The sequence below is a fragment of the Cibotium barometz genome, chromosome 47, assembly GCF_041138505.1.
Source record: "Cibotium barometz isolate CiBa-2024 chromosome 47, ASM4113850v1, whole genome shotgun sequence".
Lineage (NCBI taxonomy): Eukaryota > Viridiplantae > Streptophyta > Polypodiopsida > Cyatheales > Cibotiaceae > Cibotium > Cibotium barometz.
In genome coordinates this window covers 17,864,554-17,884,690 of record NC_141092.1, presented here as the reverse complement: position 1 = coordinate 17,884,690, position 20,137 = coordinate 17,864,554, and the positions used below count along the sequence as shown (strand labels likewise).

General features: G+C 40.1%; 1 protein-coding gene across 1 annotated transcript; it reads left to right on the top strand.

Annotated features, from left to right (window-relative positions):
• Positions 1–2,495: 2,495 nt before the first annotated feature.
• On the top strand, positions 2,496–13,732 carry LOC147611441 (cysteine-rich receptor-like protein kinase 2). The gene is made up of 7 exons (XM_086784903.1): positions 2,496–3,336; positions 7,312–7,470; positions 7,972–8,096; positions 11,508–11,718; positions 12,324–12,561; positions 12,857–13,001; positions 13,302–13,732. Exons 1-7 carry the CDS (start codon positions 2,496–2,498, stop codon positions 13,572–13,574), a joined length of 1,992 nt encoding a protein of 663 aa, XP_086641029.1. The 3' UTR covers positions 13,575–13,732.
• Positions 13,733–20,137: the final 6,405 nt, after the last annotated feature.

Here is a 20,137-nt window from a genome sequence, read left to right as displayed (position 1 = left end):
GTTCTTCTCTTTAGCATCATGTGCCATCTCAATCTCCTCTCCAACCACTGTATGACAGGCATCCTTTTCCTTTGTTGCATCCTTTTCCTCATCCACTATAGTGTCTTCACCACCCTTGTTCTTCTCTTTAGCCTTGTTCTTCTCTTCAGCATTCGGTGCCATCTTAACCTCCTCTAGCCACTGTATGACAGGTTCCCTTTTCCTCTGTTTCCTTCTTTTCCTCGGCCACCACTTTAGTGTCTTCACCACCCTTGTTCTTCTCTTCAGCCTTGTTCTTCTCTTTAGCACATTGTGCCATCTCACCTATAAATTGTACCTTTAGTTGTAACTTTAGCACCTATAACTATCATCTTGCTCTGGATGGATTGTACCTTTAGTTGTAACTTTAGCACCTATAACTATCATCTTGCTCTGGATGGATTGTACCTTCACAAGGGTCCACTACAAAAAAAAAAACTATGCATTCAACCAAGCATGTGTCATGCATTTCCTTCTAAGGGTACACCATTGATCTACCATGTAATGCACTCATATAGGGATAATGACATACCTTGCTTGGAACATGCTAGAGATTCAATACTCTCCTTCTTCTTCCTTATGTTCTTGCTCTTGTACATCAATTCGGACAACATTGCTCTTCTTTGACATTGCCTGTCACTACATCATTCCTCTTTATAGCTAGCAACTCCTTTTTCTTGGATAGAGTTTTATATATTTAAGAAAATAAAAACAAGCCAAGCCATATGCCACTTTATGACAATTCTTCTGAAGAAGAAAGAATGGGGTTTAAGAATTTAGTACCTTTAATAGCACACGTTGCCCCCCAACAAGTATGGGAGACCTATGAACACATGAGATATTGTTGTTGCCTTCTCTTGCTACCTCTTTACCCTCTCCAACACTTCATCCTCATCGTACATGTTGTCTCCATCGTCATTTGCATCCTTCTCCTTAACCTCCTGCTCATTGAGTTCTTTCTCACCAACCTTGTTCTTGTTGGACTTTCCACATGATACGAGTGCTTCCTCATGCAATTCTTTCTTGAAATCAACTAGCCACATAACCACATGGTAGTTAGAGGAGAATGGTGTCACAAAATATGGGTCTAAAGGAAAGGCAGCTTGGATCACCAGATTCATAAGTTGTTATACATGTGGTTTCTTATGCATTGCTATATATGTGTCATGTTTTTTATGTATTTAATTTTTTACATTACTACATGTTCGTAATTATAGGAAATGACAATTGGTCGCACCCTTAGAGAACGAGAGAACAGCTATCACAAACATCATACTGAAGCTGAAACTTGGGAGTGGCGACACAAGGGAGTGGTGAGACAAACGATGACATCTAGAGTGCATGTCGCAATTATGCCGTGAGTAATTGATCTCGCATGTACTTAATTTCTTTGAAGATTTATATTAGCATGTTTTAGCACTAAATGTCATTCTATAATGTAGGAGGAGAATGAAAGTAGCCAGGATGAAGGTGAGGGTGGTGGTGGGGAGTTCGAGGATACAGATGACGATGAGGAGGATGAACAAATTTGAGAATAATCTTTGTAATCTTACAAAGATTATCTTAGTTTGCTTATTTATTTTGGAACAATATTTTGACCCTGTACATCTTTATTCGTAATATAATATGAACATCTTGTTTAACTTGATGTAGACCACTCTCAATCTATACTTGTAAGCTATATAATATTTATAAATGTGGATTTTTTAAAATGTAAATGTGTTTTTATCATGTTTTAGTTTTTTTAAAAATGGGGGGGACAAAATGGGAGAGAAAGAAGCAGATCGAATACTAATAATACCTTGAATAATCTAGCATTTGAAACAGTTGCCATTGCTTATTTAATATGCAATTGTGTTACAATATATATACATACATACATGTATATACACATACACAATATATGGTTGAGGATACTTTTACATGGGGCACCTTTGTTGTGTGCACGCTGTGTATGTTCCACTCATCGTTTCTCACTTTCAGTGTAAGAAGGGTGGGGGACCTCACGTAATTTCTACTTTTAGGATCGAAATCAAAAGAAAGTCTTATGAGGACACATGCTAGGTGAGTTGGTTACATTGTGGGACTGGGTGTGGCAAGTCGTGACTTTAATTCTTGTTGGGGGCACTAGGATGGATGTGTTGATCTACACGGTATGCTCACTTTTGCGTGCATATGCTCTCATTACACATCGACAATGCCTTGGAAAGGGGCTCGACATGATGGGAACTCATACCTAGGTCACCATGAAAGTAGACCTTGCATAGAAATATTTCAGCCATACTGTACAATAAAAGTCGGAATTTCTAAGGCTAGTTAGAGGTCTAAATCTTGGGGAGAATAATATACCTCGTTAACTTAAAAAGCATTAGGAAATTCCAAAATTGGTGAGTGAAAAAAGGTCTTTTTGTGGGTGTGCTGCGCTGGGCTTTTATTTGCTCGCGCATGCAAAAGCCGTAAAGGAGGCTGCAGCAGCGATGGCGAGCTTCAACCATCGCCATCGCCATCGCCATCGCCAAGCCATCTTGATCCTGCTGTATTCAATATATTATTCCTCGTTGGCGACGTCCATAGCCTCGTCCGAAAGCTGGCAGGCAGGGACGAGCGATTATTTAGCCTATTTTTATCACTCCTGCAACGCATCGTCATCGTCCTCAAGCACTAATGATACGATGAATCAAGCGCAATCGATAAACAAGACGCTAGGCACGCTGCAGCAGAGGGCATCGGCGGCATCGGCGTCGCTCTTCAGCAACATATCGGCAGATGATACGGCAGGCTTATTGTATGCAGTGTATCAGTGCAGGGGGGACCTGACGCAGCAGGAGTGCATGCAGTGCGTAACGGAGGCGGCGAGGTTCAGCATGCAGAACTGCAGTAACAAAGGGCAAGCCAATGTAATACTGGACGGGTGCATGGTGAGGTATCAAAGCACGGCTTTCTTTAATTTGGACACAGCGTCGCTGATATGGGGCTGCAGTGCAGATCGGATTAAGGATGGGGTTAAGTACGGGGAGGATGCGGGGAAGCTGATTAATACGGTGATTAGGGAGGCGCAGGGGGATAAGAGATTGTTTAATGGGAGCGTAATTGTGGACGGGGAGATTAGGGTTTATGGGGTGGCGCAGTGCATGGGGTACTTGGACACGGACCAGTGCGGGTACTGTCTCTCCTCGCTCGCCGCCGCGACCTCCTCCAAGCAGCTGTGTGGGCAGAACCCCTCCGGCGTGCGCGCCCACTACCCTAGCTGTTTCTTCCGTTTCGAGAACTTCCCCTTCTTCAAACAGCAATCCATTGGCACCATCTCAGCTGCTGCAGGTTTGAACTTTATTTTCAATTATATATATATATTTTTAAAATTTCCCTATTAATTAATTCTTTTTTCGGAACAATAGTTATATATATATATATATATAAAATTCCAAAAACAGCTTTACAACAAAACTCAGTTACTAACTCATATCCACAAACCCAGTTACAAGCTCATGCCCGGCATATTAAGAAGACTACATATCAAACTCCATCTATCATCTTCTAGCACAAAGGATGACTAGCACAAAGGATGACTGCTCCCATGAGATCTGATAACCCAGCTGAATACAAGCTTCCAACATGGCTTCAGCTGTGCAATCTTTGGGAGATTGCTTCTCCAATACTATAGGCCTTGTTCCCACAGGCTTCTCAATAAAAACCACATAGATGTAGTCAATCTGCTTTTCTTTCCTCTTTGTTCTGGGTCCAAACTTCAGAAGTTTTGGTTTCAAATCCAACCTAGAACATCCGTGAAACATAACAAGAGCCTGTTAGGTTTACCTAGTATGCATGACAGTCCCCCTAGAGTATGTAGAGGTCAAGCTATGCCAATTTGCAGAGCCTGAATTAGTTGTACCATCTCATCCTTATTTAACTTGTTCACAATATAGTATACAGACCAACAGATATATATACATTTATGCATCAACTCTGTCACATCTAGCCCAAGAGTGGTTCCATTCTGAAAGACAATAAAGTTCCTGGTATTCCATATTTCCCACAGACAGCAAAACCTGAGTATGTTGAAGGTTAAGTCAGCAGCCCCATCACTGACTGCCCATCTCCCTAAAATCCAATCCCTCCATTGGCCTTGTATTCCTATGCTGTGGACACACCCATTTGCCAATTTTGCCCCATGCCCCTCTAATGGCTGGACAATCCCAAAAGGCATGCTTCCCATTTTCCAAAAGTCTTGCATCTAGGCCAGCATCCACTAGTAAAATTTCTCTGGAGTAGCTTGTTCCCAAGCCCACATACATATCCTCCATAGGAAAACTTGAGACTTTACAGGAATATTGTTTTCCATCTCCTCTTCTAGCTACTAGGACACCAGTTCACCCTCCAGATTTTATTACAATACTCTACATTTATCTTACTTTTTCTTAATTCCTTATACAAGACCCTAGTTGTCCCTTTATCCAGTTTAGCACCATTAAACCAGGCCCAATCCTTGGTCCAGCAGAATTCATCAAATGCTATAGATGTCCATCCCTTCTGTACCTTATCCAATACTTGCCTTACCAATTGCCATTCCCTTGAAATTCCTCTTTTAGCTGTTCACATTCTTTCCACCCCACTACTGACCAATCCCAACAATTTGCCAGCCTTTTGAGCCCTTTATTATTCAGTTTCTTAGCAGAGCTGATATCCCGGAGAGCTAAAAGAGGGTTAAACTTGTGGGTCCACCATAACCCCAGACTTAGCATAGAGTTCCCTGAAGCTCTATAACATCCATCCTAGTTCATCAGCCCTAAAGCCTCCTTCCATTTGCTACATAACATCTCGCAAAGGGGTGAGCTTGTAACTTTTAGGGGGGCACAAGAGAAGAACAACTTATCCTTCCATCCTAGTTCTTGCCACCTGCCCTTTGATTAGATATGAGAATCTTCAACTAACTCCCTTATCATTTTAGTCCATATCTCCTCTTGCTGAAGACATTTAAGGAGGAGCAAAGCAATCCTTGCTGTAGTCTGAGAGGGTAGGTGCAGAATACCAATGCCACCTTCACTCTTGGGTCGACATAGTTTGTCCCAGGCAAGCCAGGCTGAAGATCTCCTATTAGCTTTCCCATTCCTCCACAGAAAGTCCCTTAGGGGATCCACAATCTTCTTCCAATGGCCTTTCCCAAACTCTAACACGGGACACAAGAACATGATATAGGCATTTATCACAGTGTTGCAAATTGCTATCTTGTCATGAAATGGAATTCTAATGCCTTCCCATTTCTTCAGCTTTAAGTTAAACCTCTCTAAAGCCCAATCAATTAATTGCTTATTTGTAACCTCTACCCCAAAGGGGACCTCTAGATGTCTAATAATTTGTCCTTTCTTAATGACCTCACATCCCTATCTTTCCAAGTCAAAATCATTATCCTCAGACAAACTTATGATCTTGGACTTATGTATGTTACATTTGGACCTAGAGGCTTTTGCAAATTCTTGAATAATAGACAGAGCTTGTCTCATATTGTCATTACCAGCTTTCAAGAAAAGCATTGAATCATCAGCAAAGCATTGTATCACCAGTTGCTCACCATTTCTCAATTTCAATCCACCCTACCTTTGGCATATTGGAGGATGGGATGCAATAGCAAACCGTAGTGGAGCAAGCCCTACCTCACAGACCTATTGATTTCAAAACCCCCCACCACTCTCCCATTCAACAAAAGTTTAGAATGTCCTCGCAAGGTGAGAGTGTAGATACAGGTGGCCATCTTTATTCCAAACCATAGTTTCTCCATCACCGTAGCCACAAATGACCAATGGACATATTCTGAGATAATATGCCCTATGAATTAATTCTAATGGGCAAAGAAGAGGGCACCCTAAGGTTGAAATCTTAGTAGTGAGGTTTCCACCTTACTATATTAAATAATGAGTTGCTCATTAATTATCTAATACATGATAATGGTTTCTCTCATCTCAATAAATAGGCGCACACAATAACTGAAAAAAAAAATATTCATTAAATAATAGGATTTGATAGTTGTTTTTTTTAAACCTTAGTTAACCTTCATAGAACTCAGTCTCGTCGCTTAAAAACACCCGCACACTTGGTTCTCAACTGAAAACTAGTAGCTTTTGAAGAAATTATCTATCGTTCATGGTGCTGCAAAGAAATCGTTTGGATTCATATCTTCCATCCTCGTTCATGATGCTGTGGAGAAATCATCTAGATTCAAATGTATAGCCCTTTCTCTCTCTCTCTCTCTCTCTCTCTCTCACACACACACACACACACATCTTCCATCCTTGTTCATGATGATGTGGAGAAATCGTATGGGTTCAAATGTATAGGCTCTCTTTTTATCTCTCTCTCTCAACAAGGCAACGATCACCAAAAGTGGACGAATTTCTCTCTCTTCACGAAGCGGTAAGGGTTGGGTGTCTCTTTTGTCTCTCTACCTGTATGACGGGAGGAGGGATTGGTGTCTCTCTCACAAGTACGGTCTATTGCTTTCTATGGGCACAAGCAGGCAGACTGAGAGTAGGAGGCAGTTGAGAGGGGTTGCCTGAGTTGGGTAGCAAGAGGCATAGGTGTGTAAGGTAGGCGTTCGCAATGCTAATGCTGCACTAGGGCAAAGGGCCTTATGTCTATGAATATCCTAAGGTTCAATTAATCAGGCCAAAATTAATTCTTGCAATATGCTAGTTTCAAGCACTCTAGAGGCAATCGTAGCCATTCATTCTCGACACCATCATTTCAATCCTTCAAAGTTGCAAATCATATAAGATGATGATGTTGACACGATTTTAACCTTTAAGGGGGCTTAAGCGAGTAATATATGCAAATTAATAAATTAGTTGGAACATATGATGTTTGCTTGTGCAAGAGATAAAATATGAGGAGATGCTTTAATTGTTGGAGTGTTGGTCTGGGTAGTTTTTCGAAGCCTTTCTATACGAATTTACTTCCATAGGATTTTTCCTTGTGAATTTTAAAAAATATTTATGGAGATACTTTTCTAGTAGATGCAATCAATTGAGAGCTTTGAACTTTTAGAGGTAGAAGAGGCATTTTAGAATAGGCTCATCAATGCATATATTATATATTATATTCATAAAATTTTCTTGGTGAGATTAAGAGGCATTAGAAGAGGCTAAATGCATATATTATATATTATATTCATAATTTTTTTGGTGAGATTAATTACATTTTAAATGCTCAATGTGATCCGTGTATGTGGGGCTAAATATAAATAAATAAATAAAAAGTAGGAAGGGTATAAAAAATAAATACTGATAAATAAATGCAATCTCTCTCTCTTGGCTGATGCAGGAGGCGGATCAAACCTAAAAGGAAGCATCAAAGCCATTCTTGGAATATTGGGTTGCTTGATTGGCGTCGTGCTGCTGATAGTATCCTGCGTGTATTTCTCCCGAAAGTTGAAGGCCCAAAAATTGAAAGGGAATCGCAAAGGTAATTAATATTCATGTACCCATCATTAATATATTGATCTGGTAATTAATATTCATGTGCCCATTTATCAATGTAATCAGATTAATTTAGTAGTCAGATTAATATTCATGTACCCATCATTAATATTGATCTAGTAATTAATATTCATGTGCCCACTTATTAATGTGATCAGATTAATATTCATGTACCCATCATTAATATTGATCTAGTAATTAATATTCATGTGCCCACTTATTAATGTGATCAGATTGATATTCATGTACCCATCATTAATATTGATCTAGTGATTAATATTCATGTGCCCATTTATTAATGTGATCAGATTAATTTAGTAATCAGATTAATATGCATGTGCCCATTTATCACTGTAATCAGATTAATTTATAATTTTCATGTGCTCATTATTAATGTAATCAGATTAATGTACCCTTTTGGGATTGATTATAGCTCTCTTTCTTTAATTATTTCATATGTATTTATATATATACATGTTATTGGCAGTTGAAACTTATGTTGCACCTGCAAATCAGGCTGAGGTCTTCCCCTTTCATAAACTGAAAGATGCGTCAAGCAACTTCCACTCTGCTAATAAGCTTGGGGAAGGTGGATATGGTGCAGTTTACAAGGTATGCTAATAAAGTAAAAGATGCCTTTTTTTTTGTGTGTGTGTGTGTGTGTGTGTGTGTGTGCGCGCGTGCGAAGGAGAAACGCACACAAACTTTCACCCCTTTGTGGAGTGAGGGGGAGGGTTGGGCCATAATCGGCGAATCCGCATCCGAGAGGAGAAAGGACGTTGCCTTGACCACCCGGTTATCCCACTAAGATGGTACATGGTGTGTTCTGTATGGTTTACAAGATGTGTTTGTAAGGTTTGATACACATAGAGTGTTTTGTATGTAAAGCTTACAAGGGTGAGCTGAGATTGAACTTACATATTGCTGTTTTCTCTTCATTAAATTTTTCATCAAGTAGCCAACAAGTGTCTATCCGTGCAGAGAGGGTCTGTAACATGGGGACGGATGTCCCGAGTTCAATCCCTGCAGCCCCCCATTGGTATTGTGGCTGCTTTTGTCCACGACTCGTGACTCATAATACCTTCGTGCAGGAAGACCAAGCTATTTTTGGGCTGGTACCAAACCTTACATAATGATCTACTCATGGAAAAAAAGAGTAAAATAAAGTTTGCATCAAAATGATTCATTTTGTTGTTAATGTGTGTGAAAGCTAATAAGTTTATTATATTTTAATGGTTAAGAGATTCAATGATCAGCCCATGCGAGCAGTTATCAGCCCTTCTTCTCAGTGCTCAGCTTGTGCAGGTGTACAGACAGCCTTGAAACCCTTGTATGGCTAGATTCTGTGTGTGTAGATATATCCACAGTGCACAGATGTACTTGTCCTCTTTTGGAGAAAGACCACAGTGCATTTGGTGCCAGATATAGTTAGAAATTTGGGACATAAGGCAAAAAAAGCAGTTTTGTTTAAAGCATGGGAACAACTATAAAATCAGACCGCTTTATTTTGTTTTGATTCATTTGGTGCAGTGCGTAGCCCTTTAGCAGTATTGAGAGGTTAATGGAATGAGTTCTAAGTATTGTGCACTCCTCTGTGTCTTGTCATCTTATATGTATCATTCAATATGCAAGGAAGCTTCTGTGTGTTATTCTCCATAACCTCCTGGTCGTGACTCCCGGACATATTTTTTAGAGAGAGAAGTGGAAAGTGGACGGGAACTCCCAAGTGGAAGCAAGTGGACGAGAACTCCCAAGTGTATGCAAGTGGATGGGAGCTCCCAAGGGACTTGAAGTGGACCTAAATAGAATCAATTATAGAGGCTGTCATCCAACGGCTACTTCAGTAGCGTGCATCAACATTGAATCCACAAAGCCACCACTGGTCACGGTTGGCGGTGCTTCCATACCTTACAAGCAGGATCACCATTGGAAGAAGGGGAGCTCGTGTGATCTTGGCCTATCTTGCAGTCGGGTGTACGAGGTCTTGCGTCTCCATTTGGCTTGAGTCTGTGTCGGACTATTTCACTGTGACTACTGCTGAGTGTGCATGGTGCAGTGAGTAGTCTTATAACAGTGTTGAGAGGTTAATGGAACAAGTTCAGAGTATTGTGCACTTCTCTATGTCTTTGTCATCTTATATGTATATTCAATGTGTGAGGAAGCTTTTGTATGTTACTCTGTGTGATCTCCTGGTCATGACTCCCATACATATTGCCGAAAGAGAAAAGTGGACGGGAACTCCTAACTGGATGCAAGTGGACGGGAACCCCCAATTGGATGCAAGTAAGCGGGAACTCCCAAGGACTTCAAGTGGACCTAAACGGAATCAATTACACAGGCTGTAATCCAACGGCTACTTCAGTGGCGCTCATTGACATTGCATGCATGAATCCACCGCTAGTTGCGGCTGGCGGTGCTCAACTACCAGACCCTCCAGGATTTTCTTTCCTATTTGTTAAAAATCAAACAGCCTTAGGTTAAATGTATATCCTCAGAACCCTCCAAAGAGGCAAAGTAGGAACTAGTATAACCGGACCCCCCAGGCTTACGAGAGAACTCTCCACAGTAAGGAGAGGGAGTTCATGTTCTTGATCTTGGCTTATCTTGCAGTCAGGTGTACTAGGACTTGTATCTCACTGTGACCACTGTTGAGTATGCACGGTGCAGTGAGGATCCCTCTAACAGCGTTGAGAGGTTAATAGAATGAGTTCAGAGTATTGTGCACTCCTCTGTATCTTGTCATCTTGTCTGTATTATTCAGTATGAGAACGCTTCTGTGTGTTAAATCTGCGTGATCTCCTGGTCATGACTCCCAGACATATTGTCAAGAGAACCATCCACTCCTCAATGTGCCGAGCATTCCAACCTGCCATGCATCCATTACCGTGGAGCTAGATTTTTCACATCTGGAACCAGAGCTGCGTGTAGATTTCAAATCTTACCCTGGGTGGGTCAGCTGCTGGAGAATCTACTGGTAAGAGTGGTAGCCTCCAAGGAGGCAATATCGGGTGACAGGACCTGGAGGTCCGCTTTTGAAAATGGGCAAATGAGGATGGTCTTGGTTGGAGAAGGTGGACTGGCTGCCATGAGTCGGCCGGATGGAGGGGAAGAGGGACGAGGGGAACAGTGTGGACAAAGGTGACTTGGATTTCAGTTAAATTTTTTTGGATAGTGATCAGCGATTAAGGTCATAAAACAGAAGGCGGTGGGGGCAGAAAAAGTGCGGGCTGCAGCAGCGGAAGTGGATAGGGGCGTGGAATTGAAAAGGGGGGGTTGGTGATATTGCCCAAGTTTCATCTTCAAATAATGGCCATTCTACAGAGGCACTCAATACCGAAATCTTAACAATGGTGAACTCCTTCTGATTTGTCTGGTTGGTTAATCACAATAGTGCTTGAATTTGGTGCATATAGCATGCAAGAAGCTCTAGTAGAAGGCAAATGGGTACAGGCTGCATTAACACTGAAGAAATCAATGAATTATGTTGTAGGGATAGCTCTTGTAGTTATGTATAGCAAATGTTGTATTCTAGAGGATGTGCATGTGGCCTTGTGAAATAGTGTCATATCCATGCTTCTCAGAGTGACTAGATGGAAGAAAACATGACTCCCAACTTTCCATCAAGTGCAAAGAAAAGTAGTGCTTCTAGCTTTATTTTTTGCATGTGTTAGCTAGCCATGCAACCTTGTTTGAAGGCAAGTAGGTGCGTGCGTGGGTTAGTATGAATGGTTGAAGGGGAACATCACTAAGGATGCAGGGCAAAAGTGCAATGACATGCTTATGTCTGATAGAATGCTTGCTCTGTGCATCGAAAGGGAAAAAATACATTATTGATGAAGGTCTCATGTTGATAACATGACATCATCCAGTGAAAGTTGTGTCAGCATCTAAATTTTCATGTTTATTACATGACATCATCCAGTGAAAGCAGTGCCAGCATGTTGAGATGCACCTTATTTTTATGCTATACATATACTACGAGGCTATATTTTAAATGCCTTTAAATATTTTACTTTTTGACAGGGAATACTATGGGATGGGAGAGAAGTGGCAATCAAAAAGCTTCATGCACAAAGCCAACAAGGCGAGCAAGAGTTTTTGAATGAAGTGAATATCATAACAACAGTTCAACACCGAAATCTCATACGGCTGTTTGGATGTTGTGCGGAGGGATTTGAGAGACTCTTGGTTTATGAGTATTTAAAGAACCAAAGTCTAGACAAGCATTTATTTGGTATGTAGAAAACTCTATAGAAAATACCCCACTACTCTGAACTAGAACACAAAGATCCATTAATTACTAGCATAGTTGTTATGTACGTGAGGCTAACCCGGAGGTTAAGTTGTTAACCTGGGAATTAGGTTAATCCCCAGGTTAACAACTTAACCTCCAGATTAGGTTGGCTAATCCACAGATTAGCCAACCTAATCCCCAGGTTAACAACTTAACCTCTGGGTTAGCCTCAGGTACATAACAACAGTGCATTTTAAATATTTAATACGGGGTGGTTTTAAACAAAAAAACTCATCAATTATATGCATAATGTATTTTTAATGTTTAACATTTTGGTTTTTACAAAACTAAAAAGCCATCAGTAAATATGAGCATAATGCATTTTTAATGCTTTGCATGACCTTAAAGCCCATCAATCATTTTATGTTTCACATGATGTTTAAAAAACTCAAAACCCCTCAATTACTAGCATAATGTTGAATATGATGTTCTAAAAAACTAAATATATGCATTTCATAAATGATGTATTGTAAAGCTAATTATATGCATTTTTTATGTTTAATATGAGGTTTTTTTTTTTGGGGGGGGGGGGGGGGGTGTGCCAGATTGTGATGGAAAGAGAACTAAGCTTAAATGGCGTGCAAGATACGAAATAATCACGGGCATAGCAAGGGGATTAGCATACCTGCATGAAGATTCAAGAGTTCGTATTGTGCATAGGGACATCAAACCAAGCAATATTCTTCTTGACAACAATTTGAGTCCCAAGATAGCTGATTTTGGGCTGGCAAGGCTTTTTCCCAATGATGAGACCCATGTCAGCACCAAAGTTGCTGGAACCTTGTAAGTTTGTAAAAGAATATTGATAGCATAGTAGATTTGTTCTTTGATTTTTTTTTTTTCAAGAATTGTTCTCCAAATTTTTATTTCTTTAAAAAATGGTTTTAAAAAATTTATGGTAAAACAATGTCTAGTGGGGCATTGATTCTCTGGTCAATCAATGAGGGCTAATTGAGTTATAAATATAAAAAAATGGGGAGGGGGATATTAGATATATTTTTTCCAATACTTAGGTAGATTTGTTCTCCAATTATTTATTTATTTAAAATGCTAATTTTGGTTGTTTTTAAAATACAAGTGGTTATCTTGCACCGGAGTATGCATTGCAAGGGAAGCTTACAGAGAAAAATGATATATATAGTTTTGGTCTTGTGGCACTCGAGACTGTAAGTGGAAGAAGAAACCTTGATGGTGGACGGTATAGTGAGGGGCTTCAAGAACTTGTAAGTATGCCAATAACCCATGTTTCAAGAATTGGCTAATTTTATTCATTTAAAAATCGATTGATTAGCCACAACACAATAGTATCTGGCTAGATTCTTCTAACCGGATACTAGATAGAGGGATAGGATTTTGAGTCCCATCTGAAGGATTTCTAGTCCCTCCACTTTCTTCATTTCCAAAAGAAGAGGATAGTATATATATGCTTGCTACTTCGATTTTCTACGGAAGAGTTGTCTTTGACATTAGCAAAGAGTTTGAATGATATGACCAAACCTAATGATATTTTGACATAATTGCAGGCATGGAGATTGCATCAAGAGAGGGGGGAATTAGAAGAGTTGGTGGATCCAAATTTAAGGGGAGAATGGATAGAAGAGGAGGTGGTAAGGGTGGTGCATGTGGCACTTTTATGTCTGCAAGAGAAACAGGAGCAAAGGCCACCCATGTCAAGAGTTGTGAGCATGCTTTCAGAGAGGTCCCGTGAGTTGGACATGCCCACTAAGCCTTCATGGATCAGTGGCGCTGATAGCGTCTGCTCAACACTCTCCTCTACATCCCTGTCCCCTCGATAGTTTGCTTGTTCATATAAGCATGACTTTCTTTTCCATAGAACTGATTTTATTATTCTTTATATGTAATCATCTCTGTCCTGACACGGAGGATTTCATATGACCAATGAACATGTTATGTACTCACGGTTTACTTATAAACAATGAGAGCTTTTTATTTCCATGTATTGCATAAGAATGTTGTCAAATATTCTGCCTATACGGTGATAGCTCAAGTGGTGAAGGTTTTTGCCTAGGACCAAGAGGTCTTGGGCTCAGAACCCCCCTTGGTGCTTCCTCGGCAGCATCGCCTACGGGCGGATAATTAAGCGCCTACGGGCGGTGGAAAATCAGTAAATACAGGAGGATCTTGGGCCTAAGGCCAGCCGCGGGAAAAAAAAAGAAGAATGTTAGTCATTCTGTTGGTTTGTGTCCCTTGCACTTACTGCATTGGTGGCATGTGGACATATCTGTACCGGAAAGTGCAGGTTATGGGTTACATTTTGGGCTAGAAATATGCCCCTAGTGGTGTTGAAGTATTGAGATAGCTTATTAGGCCTTAGGCCAAGTGTCAGGTGCCGGACATGTATGTGAACAGTGGATAAGAAAAACAGGTAGCTGGCGGCTGCACAGCTCAGATGCACAAACCATAGCCCATTTGGACACCTGGACAGGTTGGGCAGCTGGTCCAGCAGGTTGGGTAACTCACAGAAGGGCAGATAGCCCCATGAAGGGGCCTTTCCTCTCCACATTTCAGAAATCAATAATCAGTTATGCTATTGAACACATGCAAGCAAGCACTTGACATCAAATAAACATCTCAGGAGCACCCAACCAGAAGCCAGAAATCCTGCAGCGGCTTAGGCGTCACAGGCAGCCTTGCGTTTTGCTAAGATATCTGCTATTCAGCCTTGTGTTAGTCTTAGGTTCTGAAAGTTTTGAAAGCTTTATTATTGCACATGCATGCACACATGCACATGCTCATGTGTGCACATGCGCATGTGTATGCCCATGCACGTGTGTGTGTGTACACCCATTAACATGCGCATGTGTACGCGCATACACGTGCGCATACACGTGCGCATGTGCACACACGTATCTCACTAAGCACATCTTACGAAATGAGAAGAATAAATTGTATCTCAATTTATTTACATGAGCCTCTTCATACATAAGCACCCTCATTAGAAAATCAATACCTCACTATCACTCTTTACGTGCATATGTATGTGGCATGGGACATAACTTTCACAATAGCCTTTTTTAAAAAATATTGCCTGCACATATTCAAGTGCAGCAAAAGCACCTCCATAATATTCACGAGTGCAGTACTTTGATATTACCTTTTCCTTCCAAATCCATTTCCAACCAGTCCTATGTGTGTGTGAGAGAGAGAGAGAGAGAATATGGGCAATCACTCTTGTAGCACATAGCCTTTCCCTTGCATACATATATACACATACAGATATATAATGTACATATATATTTATGTATGTATGCGTGTGTATCTATGTTTGTGTGCGCGTGCGCATGTACACACACACACACACACACACACACACACACACACACACATATATATATATATATATATATATATATATATATATATATATATACTTACGTACATACATACATACATATACGTATAGGTATATGTGTATGTATGTATGTAATATATTTAAATATACACATACATTTACATCTATGCATATGTATATGTGTATGCGTGTGCAGGTGCACACACACATACATATGAATATATGTATATAGAGAAGTATTATATATACACACATATATATACACATACATATATATATGTGTACATATAAATATATGTATATAGATAAGTATTATATACATATACATATACACGTGCGCATGTACACACACACACACAATGTATGTATGTACGTACACACATGTGCGCTGTGCATGTGTATTTACACACACACGCACACACACACATATATATGCATATGTAACAAAGTTTAAAAGGTCTCATGTGATTTGCACCCAAGACCAAGAGATTGGTGAATGGAAAAAGGACCATGCTCATGGATGGACACATTAAAGTGTAATGTAAAAGGGTGATCATGTATATAAGTTAAATAAGACTAATTTGATACTAATCACTTTACTAACTAAAAATTATCAGCTCTCTCTAATCCTAAGCTAATTTCTCTAAGCTAGACTACTCTAAGGTTAACGCATGCTAAGCTAGGTTTAGCTTTCTTTTAGTGCACCACATGATAAAAGTGGCACACTTTATTCCTTCCAAAGTCAAGTATTCGGCATCTATAACATTAGGATTGATGTGGATGCTTAAAAGATCCGAAACCATCAAGGAGGCTATGCTTCTTGTGGAGATCTATGAGGCAAAGTATGCACATGGAAGTGGAGCAAGGCAAGGGTTTAGGCTGATGCTAATGATGTGGATGGAGTAGAAAATGTGGGTGAGTTTCCTTTTGATTCGGGTGGATCAAAGAAAAGGGAGATTGACTATGGATAATGGTTTTCCATTACCATCTCGTTGACAAGGATAATGTGGCCACTTTGTGCAACATATCTTGTGATGCCTATGCTGGATGCAAGGATGCAAGTACATTAAGGCTCAAGGCATGCACAAATGGAAGAGTGGCGTATCTTGTGGTTGATAGTGAGAGTACACATAGTTTCATCAATATAAAGTCTATGTGCAGTCTCAAATTACAGTCTATAACCTTACCGTCATGGCATGAAGTTCAAGAGGCTAATGGGGAAAAAATGGATTGCACATTGGTATGCAAAGATGTGGATTTGGTACTCATAAAGCATTACACTTGCAAGGTTGATTTGCTTGTCTTGGATATAGGTTCCATTAACATCATGTTGGGATGTGATTGGTTGGCAACTTTGGCTTATTTACCATGAATTTTACACCAAGGATATATGAGTTTCATGAATGGGAATGATGAGGTTACATTGACCCAAACTCATGTACCAAGTATCAAGATGATCAATGTAACACAACTTAAGAGGGAGCTAAAGAAAATGGGATGCATATATGTATACACCCACCTTTGCAAGAAAGAGAGCAATGAGGAAAAGGGTGAAGCTATGCATAAAGGTATGAAGAAATTGTTAAAAGAGTATAAAGATGTGTTTCAAATGTGAAAGTGCTTGCCGCCAAAGTGAGACGTGGATCATGGGATAGAGCTTGAGCTACATACCAAGACCGTCACCAAACGATCTTATAGATTGTGAAAAGTAGAAAATAATGAAGTGGCAAAGTAAGTCATGGACATGGGATGGTTACTCCTAGTTAATCACCTTTTGCATAATACGTACTCTTCATCAAGAAGGACATCACTTTTCGCATGTGTGTGGACTACAGGGATATGAATAAGTCAACAATCAAGAATAGATTTCCTATTCTTCCAAGGATTGATAACTTGCTTAATGAGTTGAAGGGTGCATGTTTCTTCTCCAAGATTGACTTGAGATAAAGATACCACCAATTGAGAATCAAAGAGGCTGATGAGTACAAGAGGACTTTCTGAACTGAGAGGGATCTCTACCACTACTGGGTTATGTTGTTTGGGTTCTGCAATGCACTGACCATGTTTCAAGCATTAATGAACAAAGTGCTTGGACCTTTCCTTTATAAATGGGTGCTCGTGTTCTTTGACGACATCTTGATATATAGTAAGAATGAGAAAGAGCATTTAATGCATGTTAGGGCTGTTTTGGATGCTTTAAGGGCCAAAAAATTGTATGCAAAGAAGAGAAAGTGCACCTTTATTGTGGCAGAAAAGGCTTGAGTATCTTGGATATATAGTGAGTAAGAAATGCATTATGGTGGATCCAAATAAGGTGAAATGTGTTAAGAATTGGCCTAAAATACCCTCAGTTGAGGGGGTTCTTCGGCTTGTCATCAATTAATAAGAGGTTCATCAAGTGATATGCTCACATTACCACTCCTCTTACCGATAAGCTTAAGAAAAAGGCTTTCCTTTGGGATGCTAAGGTGATAAGAGATTTTAAGAGCTCAAGGAAATGCTCACATCAGCCCCTATACTTGTATGCCCAGATTTCACAAAGCCATTTATGGTTCAAGCCGATGCATGTGGAAGAGGTGTTGAGGGTGTTATTTTGAGTTCTCTTACATGAAAGGGAAGAAGAATGTTGTGGCGGATGCATTGTCATGTATGTGAGCATGTGCATGCATGGCAATTTCAGAGGTACATAAAGATCGGATATTGGATATCCAAGAGAAATACCTGTCGGATGAGGAATTGGCACCAATGTGGCAAAAATTACAGCAAGGTTCCCATGCTGATTTGCTGCATTTCAAGCTTCATGATGGACTCATTTACTACAAAGGCAAACTCTACCTTGTGCTGCCTACATTAAGCTACAAGAAGAGGGTATTACAAGAAATACACTCTTCTCCGTTCTCGGAGCACATGGGACTTTTTAATACTTTTCAGAAGGTGTGGAAGAGTTTATATTGGAAGGAAATGTAGAAGGATGCATATGCTTTCATGACAAGTTGCCTACCTTGCCAAAAAAACAAATATCCCACACATAAGCCTAGCGGTTTGCTTCAGCCATTGGCTTGTTGATGGCAAGTGGACTCATATCTCTATGGATTTTATCATGGGGATACCTCACACTAAGAGGGGATGGGATAGCATATATGTAGTTGTGGTGGACCGCATGACAAAGGTGACATGCTTTATTCCTTCCAAAGTCAAGTATTCAGCATCTATGGTTGCAAAACAGTTTGTGGATCATGTGTTCAAGTTATATGGAGTGCCACAACAAATTGTTAGTGACCGTGATGTGAAGTTTATGAGTACATTTTGGAGGATATTATTTGAGATCATGGAGACTGTTTTAACACCTAGCATCACCTACTACCCTGAAATCGACGATGGACAAACCAAGAGGGTGAACAAGTGGTTGGAGACTTACTTAAGGCGTTATTTCCATGATACGCAAGGTGTTTGGGATGAGTGGGCCGCTTGCCAAGCTTTCTCATAATAGCACGAGAGCATTGGCATGAGAGCATTCACATGTCACCTTTTGAGGCACTCTATGGGTACAAAGTGAATATAGAGGGGGTGAATCCTAATGCAAAAGAGGAGATAGAAAAGTTTGATGCGCTCTTACAACAATGCAAGGCTAATATGAATATGCCAATGATGGTTCAAAAGCAAGAGGGGGTGAATCCTAATGCAAAAGAGGAGATAGAAAAGTTTGATGCAAGAGGGAATGAATCCTAATGCAAAAGAGGAGATAGAAAAGTTTGATGCACTCTTACAATAATGCAAGGCTAATATGAAGCAAGCTCAAGAAAGGATGAGACACTATGCAAATGTTCATAGTAGGCCATTGGAGTTCAAGGAGGGAGATTGGGTCTTCTTAGGAATTCCCAAGACTAGATATGATGCTCTTAAGAATGGACCATACAAGGTTTTGAGACGTGTTGGGTGAAGCTGCTTACCAATTAGCACTTTCATCAACCACAAGAATTCATGATGTGTTTCATGCATCACATTTTAAAGCTTACCTTGGGGTGCAAGTTCTTGTGCAAGATGAGCTACCTCCAATAAATGAGAGAGGATGATTGAGTATATGCCGGAATTGATTTTAGTCATAAGAAAAAGGGTCCTTTATAATGGTGGAATACTCGGTCAAACCTTGATGTGTGCAATCAAAAATCAAGAAATTTGGATGTGACGATGAAAATTGGTGTGATCAGAACCTCATGAACGGAAAGACAACGATCCAAACTTTGAGTGATCAGAAGAGAACAATCAGAATTGAATGATTAGGATTGGGCAACTTTGATGGGGATGATTTGATAAATGGCAATAAAAAAAGCACGATTAAGATTTGTTAGATCTTGATTCATTAGCTAAATCATCTCAATTTACTTGGATCATGATTCAACTACCTCATTAGTGCGACTGGTAGGTCCATCTTGCATCACCCTTCTCGCCCCTCCCTTTAAGAGATCTCCTTCAATTCCAGTATGCCTAAGTCAAAGAGAAATAGGGGACAGGAATAGAGCCAAGAGTGTCTGAAGCTAGTGGGCCTAGAGGTTAAGAATCTTCCCCCCGAATGTCGACATATCTATAGTTCCATCTTAGAAAGGAATGTAAGTGCTTTAGATGCCAGCCAACCAAGATATTTCATGAATGATTGCCCCAATGCTCTAGTTGTTGTCACTTATCCAACTCCTTGTGCTAGGATCTTGATTCTAGAAGACTACAATCTCAATCCAAAGTAATTAAGGACCTCCTCCTGAGAATTAGAGAAATCACAGAAGTTCAATTCTAACCCAGTCAATCACTTCTAATGTAGTGATAATAGCTAACTACTAGGAGGGAGAAGAGACAGATAGAATCCATGTCGCGGTTGAGCACCAAGCTTAAAACTATCATTTCTTAGTGATTTAAACACCTACCAATTTCCAAGGTAAAGATTTTAAGCTTTTGGTTGATTCAGGCAGCATGATTCTTACATAAGTTAGAAATCAACTAGAAGTAGTGTAAGGCAATACAAGCGGAGGCAACATGATGCTTCATAAGTTAGTA